This window comes from Cryptomeria japonica, chromosome 10, assembly GCF_030272615.1.
Source record: "Cryptomeria japonica chromosome 10, Sugi_1.0, whole genome shotgun sequence".
Lineage (NCBI taxonomy): Eukaryota > Viridiplantae > Streptophyta > Pinopsida > Cupressales > Cupressaceae > Cryptomeria > Cryptomeria japonica.
Window position 1 is genome coordinate 898,264,041 of NC_081414.1, and position 13,346 is coordinate 898,277,386.

The window sequence follows — 13,346 nt, forward strand, 5'->3', positions numbered from 1 at the left end:
TTCATCTTGTGTGGTTGTAAAGAGTGCAATTATTCTATGAGTATGCTTTTGAGGGATTGGTTGCCAAATAGAAAGGAATGCTAGGTAGAAGGTGTATGTAAACATTTATTGTCTTAAGTGGGTAGAGAGGGTTTTGCAAGGTGTATCTTCTAGGGTCTTGTTGTGTTGAGGATAGTTGCAAATTGTGTGAGCTATATATGAGATTGAAGAAGGCAAAGAAAAAGAGTATGAAGTTTGTCTTGGTAAAAGTTTAACGAATTTAAGTCCTTGTAAGGAGGGATAGAGCATTCATGGCTGAAATATATAATATGAAGATGGTCCTAAAAGATTTAGGGAAGACACTTATAAGAGTTGACAAGAAGAGAAAAAATGGGTGAGATTGAGTCCCATTATTTCTTTAATAATGATTTGTGTGGATGAATTTGTCAGAGCAAGAAAAGAATAAAAAAATCTTGTACAAAAGGATGAAGAAGAAAAGAACAAGATTGCAGTTGTAGCATTTCTTATTGGAGGCATGGAGAAAGTGGTGAAATAAATTGCAGTTGAGAATGAAGAGGATAAGATTTAGTAGAGATTTGTGAAGCAATCATAGAAGACTAAAAGAAAATGGAAGTGTAGTAGCATATTATTCTTTGGAGGGCATGTTGGTGAATATGGAGTAGCAAATTGAGGAAGAGAACTAATGTGCACACACTTGGGTGAATGAGTATAAGATAAACTTTTGCATATTTAAAACTTAAGAACCACAATAAAACAAATCATAAAAGCTCCAACAATAAGAACATGAGATTTATGTGGAAACCCTTTCAAAGAAAAACCATGGAGAAAGAGTGCTTAGATCTATTGTCCAAATATAGCCATAAAAAAAAAATCTCTAAATTATGTTTTGTAGGCACCAACCTACTAGAGATACTAATCTTTGCTTCTAAGCACCAACTTAGTAAGAGAAGCCAATATTTTCTACTAGGAGGCACCAATCTCCAAATCAACAAAGTATTTGCCTTCTTGAATGGCGACAAATTATATCTTCATCATAAAGTCAGCTTGTACATGATGCAATGCTTTTACACATACACTTGCCTTAAAAAATCTGCCTATATTAGAATGATATTATATTTTTTTCCTCCATGAAATTTGTTGATCAAGCATTTATTCTACTCCTTCAAAAATATGTTTGTACTGAAATGAATTGTAATTTTTTCTTGCTTTCTTTACCTCCATTTCATCTTCTATTTATAAGCCTATCATGCCTCTTCACTCAAGAAGGGTGATCCTTCAAAAAGGTAGACCACATTTGAAAATAATAAATTTATTTTAATTTCACCATGGGGGTTTAGCCAAATTTTACACACAGATTAAATTATAATTAAGTGTCTAATGGGTTTACCCAATAAAAATAATAATTCCAACACTTAGTTATTGTATTGGGTGCGAAGGTTGAATGAGGGTTGGTCAAATCTAGATGTCGATCATCATGATTGCATTGGAATTTTCGAGTAGTGACTTTTGGCCTTCACACATTAAAGCATATAAATTCTTTCTTTGATAGCAGTAATATGATGGCAGTGATTTGCACTCCTCTCTTTTGACAACAATATTTCCAACAATCTCCCCCTTTGTCATTAGTAGCAACCCTCTAAAGAAATAATCTGTGGTGATAACAAGAACATAATTCTCCCCCTTTTTGTAAATCTCATTGTGCAGAGTAATCTTTTGAACTCGTTACCAAAATCTATGGAGTTGAAAGATTAATACAATAATTATCCCCCACTGAATTTGTGATTCTCCTTAAGAACTTAGTGACTAGTTGAAATGGATATCACTCCCAATTTATGTCTACTATACTCAAAACTCTCTTTAGGAAGGGACTCCGTGAAGATATCTACAATTTGTTCTCTAGTGGCAATGCACTCCAACTTGATATTTTGCTCTTCAACTTGTTCTCTTAGGAAATGATATTTGATAGGAATGTTCTTGGTCCTAGAGTGCATAACCAAATTATGAAATATTAATTGCACCTATGTTGTCACACAATATTGACAAAAGATGATCATGTGCTTTCTTCATGTCCTTCAATGTTTTCATCATCCAAAGAACTTGTTTGCAACATGATATTGTTGCTATATATATTGCCTCTGTTGTGGATAAAGAAACAAAAGTTTGCTTCTTGCTTAACCAAGACGCTAGACTATTGCCAATAATAGTTCTCCACTTATACTTTTCCTATCATCAATGATGCTTGCCCAATCTGCATATGTATGTGTAGCTAGAGTGAAATCTTCACCTCTTGAAAACCACAAACCAAAAACCAAAGTGTGCTTTAGATATTTAAATACTTTTGACTACTTGCACATAACTTTCTTTTAATGTTGCTTGAAAATGTGCCACCATATGTATTGCTTGTATAATGTCTGGTCTTGATGTTGTCACATACATTAGGCTACCAATCATTGACATGTATAGTGTCTGATATGTTTTGGAAGACTCATCATCCTTGCTTAATTTACAACCTCTGATCGTGGGTGTGCTGACTAGTTTGCAATCTTCTGTCCTAAATTTCTTCAACATTTCGTTGATGTATTTCATTTACAAAGAGAAAATAGTAATACAAGGGTATATTAATATCCTACAAAAGAAATGAAACTTGATAAAAAGTGTCGTGTTGAAATGATGCAAGAGCATCCCCAGTTCATGGAAATCTTGCATCAACCAAAAATATTTCCTTTCTGTTTTGCATTTCAATATGCATTTTCTGGCATTGGCTCACCGGATCTCGAGGAGTTGGATTTTGTTTGAGGACTTTATCATCTACCTTATTCCCAAACTGTGAAACATTTGGATCATTTTCCGACAAGTTATTGCTATTAGTTTCCGAGACATTTTTTTGGTACCGGTTGCCTAGTTGTAATCTATCGGGATCTACTGGATCCCTTCCGTAGCTTGCGGAGCCCTAAGCATTGATTTCGATGTTCCTTGGCGTGTGGCCGACCTTCCCTTTGATCTACACTTCATCCTTTGGATTTTTTGGAGGAATTTCTTTAGTGGAGGTTGACCTTGTTGTTTTTACACGTTAGGTCTTCTTCTTTGGCATTTGATCCCTTTTGGGCCGACCGGATCCCTTTGGATCGTATAAATCATTGTAATTGAGCATTAGAATTGAGATAAGTTAAGATATAGAACATAGAAGATAGATCTGAAGATTTGAGATCCCGGTCGTGGCCGGTTTTGTGTTAAGCATGTTTTAGCAGGCCATTGAGCTGGTTTTGTAACCCAACTACTACTGGTTGATTGTAAACAATTTTCATGATATAATTCATTCAGTTCTGCATTGCCTCCATCATATCCTTGTGTTTCCATTGTGTTTACTCTTGCTGACTAACCCAGATTGATCTGATCGAGGTCTCTCCTAACCGGTAACTGCACTAAGTGGTATCAAAGCGAGCTTTCGTTTCGGAGATTGCGTTGTCTTGAGAAATTTTGTTGTAGGGCGACGGACGGTGGATCCGATCTCCAGCTGCATAGGACTAGCGTGAAGATGGCGCAAAGAGGAAATAGGAATGGTGGAGCGTGTGGGAATGTAGACCTTGTTGTTATGGAAATGTTGCGAGCAATTGCAGCCTGGTTGGAAGTCATTGAGACAGCCCATAGAAGAGGTCGACATGTTGAAGATGTGAGTGAAGATGAAGGAGAAGAAGCCCCGATGGAACAAGTAAAGCCACCAGTGATTGATTCTAATGAAGGAAGGGTTTTGAGGGTTTTGAGTAGGGCGAATACCAAACCTCATTTTACCCCACCAAAATATGATGGAAAGTTGGATTCAGATGAATTGATGGATTGGATTTCGGAGATGGAGAAATATTTTGATTTTGAAAACACCGTGGAAGAAAGAAAGGTGAAATATACCTGTACTTGGTTGAAGGGTCATGCATCTCTTTGGTGGGAGCATTTGTAGGTTGATAGATAGAGAAGAGGTAAAGAGACGATCAAAACATGGGATCAGATGGTTGCTAAGTTGAAATCAAAATTTATGCCAGCTGATTATCAAGTGAATTTGTTCCGAAAGTTGCAGAATTTGAGACAAAAGGAATCTAGTGTGAAGGAGTACACCAAAGCATTTTACAAGTTGAATATCAGATCCGGACATATTGATGATGAAGTTGAACAAGTTGCAAGATATTTGAATGGATTGCAGATGTCTATACAAGATGAACTCAATTTGATCAAATTGCAGAGTATGCCCTGAAAGAAGAAGAGAAGCTGAACAAAAGACATGAGCAGAGGCAAAGAGGTAGAGGTGGAAGGTCTTCTGGAGGAAGATTTCAAGGAGGAAGAGGATATACCGAAGGTTTAGGAACCTGTATGGATCAAAGAAAGGACAAGGAAGTAAGCAAAGAAGGTAATTCATATCGGAAAGATGATAGAAATTTCTATCGGAGGAGAGAACCGAATGGCTACCGAAATGACAATTTTGGAAAAGATGACAAAGGACAAGACAAGAGAGTGTTTAGAGGAACTTTCTATAAGTGTGGAGGAGAAGGACATCGTTCTTTCGAGTGGAAGAAGACAGAGAATACCAGAAGAACAACAGTGGTGGAAGAAAACCCCACCGGATCAGCTAATAAACTGGAAGATGGAGAACTGTTGATGATGAGGAGAGCTTTGTGTCATACTGGGAGAGATGAAGAGCCCTTCTAGAGGAAGAATTTGTTCAAGACCAGATGTAAGGTATACGGTAAGTGTTGTAAGGGTGTCATTGATAGTGGTAGTTCAGATAATCTTGTTTCAGAAGAGATGGTGAATAAGTTGAATTTGGAAAGATTGAAACACCCTAAGCCTTATCAAATAGCATGAATTCAGGATGATCATAAGTTGTTAGTAAGTGAGCAATGTTTGGTGAAATTAAAAATTGGGAATTATCATGATGAAGTCTTGTGTGATATTATGCCTATGGATATTTGTCACCTTTTGTTGGGTAGACCTTGGCAGTTTGATAGATAGGTAATACATGATGGGAGGAAGAATACATACACTATTGTGGCCAATGGGATGAAGCAAACCTTGTTGCCCTTGGAGGAGCCTTTGAAGAGTGAAGTCTGGTACGAATGCTAGAATCTGTTTGGTGGATGGAAGGAAATTCTTGGATGGAATGAGACATGAGAATGTGTGTTTTGCCTTAGTTCCTAAGAAGATTGAGAACCCGAAGCATGAAGAAGAACAACCAAAGAGATAAAAGATTTGCTGACAGAGTATGAAGACATCATTTCAGATAATGTGCCTAATTGATTACCACCTATGAGAAGTATCAGTCATTGCATGGACTTGATTCCTGGATCTAATTTGCCTAGCAAACTTGCACACCGGATGACACCGACAGAGAATGAAGATTTGAATAGACAAGTGCAGGAGTTGTTGAAGAAAGGTTTGATCAAAGAAAGCCTAAGTCATTGTGCAGTACCAGCAATATTGTTGGTGTAAATAATTATTCATCATGGATATTATTACACTTAAGTTTACTTAGGATAATGCATTTCATAGTAGTTAGGATATGAGACACTTGGGTGTTTGTGCCACATTGGGATAGTGTGTGTAGGAGAAATTCCACCTTTTATGGTGTTAATCTTGTTATTACACTATCATATCCACTTATTGTGGAGTGATAATTCCACCTTCGGTGGGTGATCCACCTCATGTGGAATATTATATTATTTCTCCTACCTACCCACACCTATTTCCTACCTACCCTTGTTTCTTATTGAGCCACATGTCATAGTTGTGTGCTCATATATCCATATGGCCTTGCCTATATAAGTAGGCCTCTATTCATTGTATATAACGATTGAACTATTGAATCCAGTTGATTATTGATCATTTTCTATTGATGAGAATATAGTTTATTCTTGTCCTATATTGTGTCTCTATTTTGTACATTTCATTGCGCTCTTGATCTTGGCAAAATCTAACAAATATTAGTACCTAAGAAGAATGGAGAATGTGTACCAATTCCAAAGCAATAAACAATATCAGAGTGAAATATTGATTTCCTTTGCCTAGGATGGATGACATAATGGACTGTTTGAGTGGAGCCAAATACTTTACAAAGATAGACTTGAAGAGTGGATGTCATCAGATCAGGATCAGAGAAGGAGATGAGTGGAAGACATCATTCAAGACAAATGAAGGACTGTATGAATGGTTGGTGATGCCTTTTGGGTTAACTAATGCACCGAGTACTTTCATGAGGCTGATGAATGAGGTATTGAATAAATTCTTGGGTAAATTTGTTATTTTATATCTAGATGACATTCTGATTTTTAGTAAGACAAAAGAGGAACATTTGTTGCGTTTGAGACAAGTTTTGCAAAGGTTGAGAGAAGAAAAGTTGCTAATAAATCTTAAGAAGTGTACTTTCATGAAGGATGAGTTAGTCTATTTGGGATTTGTGATATCTGAGGATGGTTTGAAGATGGACTGTGAGAAAGTAAAAGCAATTGTTGAATGGCCTACACCGGAAAGCATTGGAGAGGTAAGATCATTCCATGGATTGGCTAGTTTCTACCGGAAGTTCATCGGAAATTTCAGTTCAGTTTGTAACCCTATGACTGAGACAATGAGGGGGGATAGGAAAGAGTTCAAGTGGATCACTGGAGCAAACAAAACTTTTGAACTGTTGAAGCGGAAAGTGACTGAGAAGGCTGTTTGAGCTTTACCATATTTCAATAAAGTATTTCAAGTGGAACAACAATAGGAGCAGTCTTGAGTCGGGAAGGGAGAGCAATAGCTTATTTCAGTGATAAATTGAATGATGCCCAGAGGAGATATTCAGTGTATGATCAAGAATTTTATGCCATATTTCAAGCCTTGAAGAAGTGGAGACATTACCTATTGCCAGAGGAGTTTGTGTTGTATACAGATCATCAAGCTTTGTAGTATTTGAATAATCAGAGTAAATTGAATCAGAGACATATGAGATGGGTAGAATTTTTGCAGAGTTACACCTTTGTGTTGAAGCATAGAAGTGGGAAATCTAACAAAGTTGTTGATGCATTAAGTAGAAGGAGGAATTTGCTGATAGAGATGAGAGTGGTATTATTAGGATTTGAGGAGTTGAAGACCTTGTATGATGATGACCCAGATTTTGCAGAACCTTGGAAAGCATGTAGAGAACCGATTATGATAGACAAAAGCAAGTGGTTGGATTACTTCATTCAGGATGGGATGTTATTCAGAGGAGTTCAATTGTGCATACATAAGAGTTCTATGAGGGAGAATCTGATAAAGGAGAAACATAGTGGAGGATTAGCCAAGTTAGGAGAAACATAGTGGAGATAAAGGTTTTGGAAATATACTGGAAGGAAAAAAAATATTCACAACCAACATACACAAATATGATTTAACACAACATATCACAAAAACCAAAAAAATGTATACAAACATGGAGGCAAGATTTGCACATTATATCTAGATTGAAAAGAGGTAAAAGTTGATGATTTTATCAATAGAAAGTCCTAAAGCCAAGTTACAATGACAACGGTATAAAACATAGAGCTTTGTAAAGAACTGAAAGAGAACCTAAGGGAAGAACCTTTTGCAAGATTATAAGAATTACCTTTATAGATCAGGGATAACTGAGATGTTTACCAAATAGCAGGCAGTGGCTACAACTTCATCCCAAAACTTTTGTTCAAGGCCAACAACACTAAGCATACTCCTAGTCCTCTCCATCAATGCCCTGTTCATCCTCTTCGCAACTCCATTCTCCTGAGGTGTGTATGGAGTTGTCTTATGCCTCTCAATCCCATGGTCCTTACAGGAACCTGTTGAAATCTCCCGAGAAAAACTCACCACCATTGTTAGTCTTCAAACATTTAATCTTTCTACTAGTTTGATTCTCAAAAAGAGCCTTAAACTCCTTAAACTGACTAAAGACTTCAAATTTACTTTTGAGAAAATAAACAAATGTCTTTCTATTGTAGTCATCAATAAATGATACGAAATATACAAATTTTGAAATCAAAGGAACATTAACAAAACCAAAAATGTCAAAATGTATCATGTCCAACAACCCAAAAGATTTGTGAGAACTAGAGTAAAACTAAAATGACAAAAGATAAATTCAAAATAAAATGGGGTCGCAAATTGAATCAAGTCAACAACCTTGAAAATCTAGTGTGTGCAGTGAAGTTCATTCCGGCTTAAAGAAAGTTGAGATATCATCGTTTAGTCAAGACAAGTTACCTTGAGAACTCATACTCCAAAAGCAACCTGGATATTGCCTCTTCGCCAACAAGCATCTATAACCCTGACGAGGTTATCGCCTATAAGCTCACAGAGATTGCTCTATTTCTGGTAAATATATTTTTTTGTTTTTCGATATTGACAGAGATGTATGCATTCCCAATAGCCAAGCATTGGATATTTCTTTGCTTTTCAATTTCTTTTGTTTTGATCTTTCTTTTATTTTCACTTTTTCATTTTGGCTGGTAAGTAATGAAGCCTACATGGGATCGAGCGTTACAGTGGTCGTTGAAGCAGAGCTTTAGATTTTTCACTTGCAATGACTTTCCTTTGATAAAACGACAAACAAGCAATTTTAAGCGTTAAAGGTGCGGTAAACACAATGTTGGTGACAAAACGCAACAAATTTTGGCTTGTGCGAGTTTTTAGTCACTGTGCACTGCTCAGGTGTTATTAACTATGTATGGCAGTTGTTTAAGGAATTTTATCATTTATAACTTCCATGTTAGAATTCTTTAATGGAAGAAAGTAACATGAAAAATTAGTGGGTTGCAAGTTATGTGGGTTTAATTCTGGAGGAAATTCTCTGGTTAAGCCGACTTGCATTGGAGTAGTATTGGGATGGGTGACCTTTTGGAAGGTCCAATGAGCATTATCTAATGAAATGAGTGCTAAGTGAATCATTCTTATGAGAGATGGGACCACTACTTATGAAACATAGGTCAATTAATTTGACCCAAAAACCACATTGTTGACTTCTAAGAGCAATATCATAATGAAAAATTGATGTGTGATCTTAAAATCATTTAAGATTTTACTAAAATTCATAAAATTAATGAAAATATCCTTTAAGTTTGTACAAATAATTCATGATCTCCATGGCTAAATCATTGTCTAAGTTAACTTCAAATAGTAAAACTATCATGAATTTATGTATAATTTTTTTATTAAAAGATAATTATCAAGGCTTCTGCAAAGATTAGGTGCACTAATAATCAATCATATTTATATTTGAATATTCATTCTACCAAAAGTCAAATGTTTGAGAATTATCCAACTTTATAGAAGCCCAAAAGATCATTTGACTTTCATATAATTTTTTTATTTCAATCATTCTATTTTATTTTAGATTTTGATTGGTGATAATGTTTTCTCGTTATTAACCATAACATAGCTTAGCTTATAGCTTGTTTCCCAATTGAAAATCTTTTAATTGGGAACTTTTTATACTTGTTGGTAACCATATCATTATATAATTAATTATATTTAGTATGAGTTGATCATTTAACAATCCCATTCCTTTGTCAAAGTTTATGGATCTTTAACTACTAAAGGTTTGTTTCTCATGCATACTCCAACTTAAGAAGCCATTTGTTATTTACATATTCTTAAACTTTTGCCCATTACCTTGCATATTCCTAAGATAATGCATGCCACCATTCAGCTACTTTGAATAATTTTTCATGGCAAGGCATCTAGCTCTTTCTTAGTTTTTGCAAGTATGAATGTATGAATAAAGTGATGATTGGTGAACCCAAAAGGTTCAAATATTTACTAGATATTATAATTAGATATCTATAATTAGATCACTTGATAGATTTATATCAGAATACATATTTTGCTAAGAAAAGTATTTTAATTTATTTAGATTTTGCATCTAAGTATTTTAATTTATTTAGATTTTGCATCCAAGTTGTTCATTGCTGTGATAGCCTCCCAAGTCCTTATCATACAAATTTATATTACAAATTTGATATTAATTTCCTTAATGGTTCATATATTTAATAACTAGTATGAAATGAGTGAGTAAAGCTTTTGATAAATCAATGTGTGTTGAGTTACAATTTTTTTAAGATTTTCATTCATATGAACTCTTAAAACTTTATACTATTGAATTCCTTCTCTTGTAACTTATGCTTGGTATTTCTCTATTTGATAGGGTACATGTCATCACATTACATTAGGTATCCAATTTCCTAATAACATATACACAATCTATCAACAAGTAGCATATTTTCTCAAGGCGAATTAACTTTCATATAGTGGTGCAAAATTAATTCATGTTATTTTCAAGTTTGAATCATTTTCTCATTAATTTCAAACAATTCACCCTATCAACCTTTCACACTTGATTGGAGAAATAGGTGGAGAAGCTTTGTGTGGTGTTGGAGCCAAAGGCTCCTTTTATTTTGCTTTAATAATATTGTTAATTCGAGGGATCTAGGGAAACAATATTTTTTATCATTTTGTATGTGTTTAATGACTATTATCATAAGAAAAATGATAGTGCTTGATAAATTCCTTTCCATTGTCTTTGCTTGATAACAAGCTAGAAGTTTCATTTAGAATTTTTGGGAGGAAATTTTAGTCATGATCACTACTGGCATTGGTGCAACTTAACACATGAATGAAGAGTGTTTTAGTTTCTCAAAATAGTCTACATTACGAAAAAATAATAATATAAGGGAAGATATAATCTCACATTTGGGGTGATAAAAATCACACCACCCATCTTCTCGACGAAGATAAAAACATGCCCTTCATACAATAATAGAAAAGTAAATCAATTAAGAAATAATTGGTAAAGAATCCATTCACTTAAAACTAAGGAAGATGATAACCTCCACCTTACTTGCAAATTATGACTCACAATGAAAATGAGAAAATAAATATAAAACAAAGGAGATGGGAGACATATAGGTATCAACTCATATATTGATAAAGAATCTAAATCATAAGGTATTAATGTTTGCAAATGTAATTATCACAAAACGTACACTTAACAAGAGTGATATAATGATTACAGAGAATGGTGTGAGAAGTGAATGTAGGATGCTGTAATTTTTCTGAGGTATATTATTTTCTCTATTCTTGCCTTGAGTCTTTAAACAAGATATTTTCCTCAATTTCTTTAGATATAATTCAATTTTCCCAACCTCAACAATTATTGTTTAAATTTCCTTAAGAACAACTATGGCTTCACCTTGATTATTAACTTACTAAGGTTGCCTTTTGCAATTACCACATACTTGATTTTATATAAACCTAGGAAGGGGAGTAAACCAAAGAGATTTATTTTTACCATCTCTCAAAATCAACCCATTATCAAGGATTGTATTTTGCAAAGTTCACATAAATTACACATTAAAAAATGGTTAGTTAATGTTTGTCCCAAAATATGGAAATTGTTATATTGTTGTCATGGCATTTGGGTTGAACTTACAAGGCCTTATTTTATATGGTTGTTTGTCCATAAAAAATTGGAATGAAGAATTTTTATGGTGAAGTTTGACAAGAGATTGATATTTGCTTATTATTAGTGAATCTAAAAAAATGGGTGCTTCGTTTTAATTGTCATTATGGTAGAGCCACTACGAAAATATGTTGTGGGAGGTCACTTTGGATGGGAAATAATCTGGCCTAGTATTTTAGGCTCTTAACAAATATAATAAGAGCTTGGTTTATTTAAGAAAAAATTGGTTGATTTATCACTTGAAGTGTGTGATTCTTGTGGGAAAAGAGGAATGTTGATATGTTTCATCAGATTTATGAGTTTATTGATGAAGTCATGATATTTCTTATTGTTTTGGAGATGCACATATGACACCAATTTTGAAACTAGTCTTAAAGAGATTTCTTAATGATGACCACCTCAAAATTGATCATATCTATTAGACTTGAAGTTCTTAAACTAGTCTTAGAAATTGTAGGTCCCATGAACTTTGTGGTGCCAGCTTAAAAATTTAAGTTGCAAAATTTAAGGAAGCTGGTTGTCTCCTGAACACAATATTAAGCTCCGAAATTTGGTGGTCTCATGAACACAATGCCTTTGTCTGTTGCTGGTCTCCTCTACTTTGTGCAGTGTATACAGAGATAAAAATAAGTTAAAAAATTTCATTTCCTTGAATTTTTTTTTTTAATATTTATAAAGCTTAAGACCTCATGGGACACCAGCGTTTTCTAATAATTTATAAAAAAGACGAAGTTTTTAGTCCTATGAATTTTGTGGTGCAGTTCAACTTAGCTGTAAATTTTAAAGAAACTGATGATTTCTTTACAGTATTTACAGAAATAAAAATAAGTAAAAAAATTCATTTTCTTAAAAAACATTGCTAACATATAAAGCTTAAGCCCTGATAAGACCTCAGCCTTACCTCAGCCTTAGAGAAGAATACTTTCCCATATTTATAAAAAGGATGATTGAAGAAGGAATTGTGAAAAACGAGCAAAAGAATTAATGGAACAAAGAGGAGAATCATTCGTGTCCCCGGCTTAATACCACCGAAAAACAAAAAAAATTGTGGTACACTAAAGATCTTTAATATAGCCGTTTTAAAATTTCTTCTCTATGTGCGAATAAGAATTTGAGGTGAAGTAACAGCTGCAACGCAAGCCGAGGCAGACGCGGTGACGCGGACAAAGGCAAAAGGGAAAAGGGAAAAGGGCAAAGGGAAAAGACCAGATATCCAATATACGCGAATCGTACCGGGTCTCAACAAAAGTTGTGGTTTTTTTTTGGTTTTTTTTATTGGATTCAGTGACAACAAAAAGTTCATTCGCCTATTTCGCTCACGAAAAACGGCTGGAAGTAAAAGAGTGCAGGGAAAAGAAGGAAGATGAGCAGCAGCCGCGGCTACCCAAAACTGAAGCGCCGAACGCCAAGCCCCCCTCCTCCTCCTCCTCGGCGCGAAAGAGGAGAAAAATCTTCCAAGGATGACGCCAACGCCTCTGACTCTGCACCTCGTTACACAGCATATCCCACAACTTTGCTAGTTAGAAACCTCTCTCAAGACACAAGGTTCCAATTTTGCACTGAAAGTTTTCGTTTTTTTATGTTTCTTGTTGCAGACAAGGCGAATTATCTCTCTCAACCCGTCGTTTTTATCAAGCCACTGTTTCTCTATTCTGGACAAATCCCTATTGCGTGGCGATAACCAAAAATATTCTTATCGATTTATTTCTGCGTTTTCTGTCTATACCTCCGTCTCGATTGATTTCTGCGTTTTCTGTCTATACCTCCGTCTCGATTGATTTCTGCGTTTTCTGTACAGGTCCCGAACCCTTATTGATGCATTGCTCACTTTACCAAAACCAAAAATATTCTTTTTACT

The 13,346-nt window shown here is 34.9% G+C and overlaps 1 protein-coding gene across 10 annotated transcripts in view; it reads left to right on the top strand.

Annotated features, from left to right (window-relative positions):
* LOC131046296 (serine/arginine-rich SC35-like splicing factor SCL28) overlaps positions 1-13,346 on the top strand; it is a 142,967-nt gene that overhangs the window by 44,941 nt on the left and 84,680 nt on the right. The window contains exon 1 of one of the 10 annotated variants that reach the window (XM_057980011.2): positions 12,478-13,033. The exons of the other annotated variants lie outside the window; for them this stretch is intronic. Within the exon in view, the coding sequence (XP_057835994.1) occupies positions 12,852-13,033 (182 nt within the window). The 5' untranslated portion in view covers positions 12,478-12,851. Of the gene's footprint in view, positions 1-12,477; positions 13,034-13,346 lie in introns of those variants that run through there. 10 annotated transcript variants of the gene reach the window in all.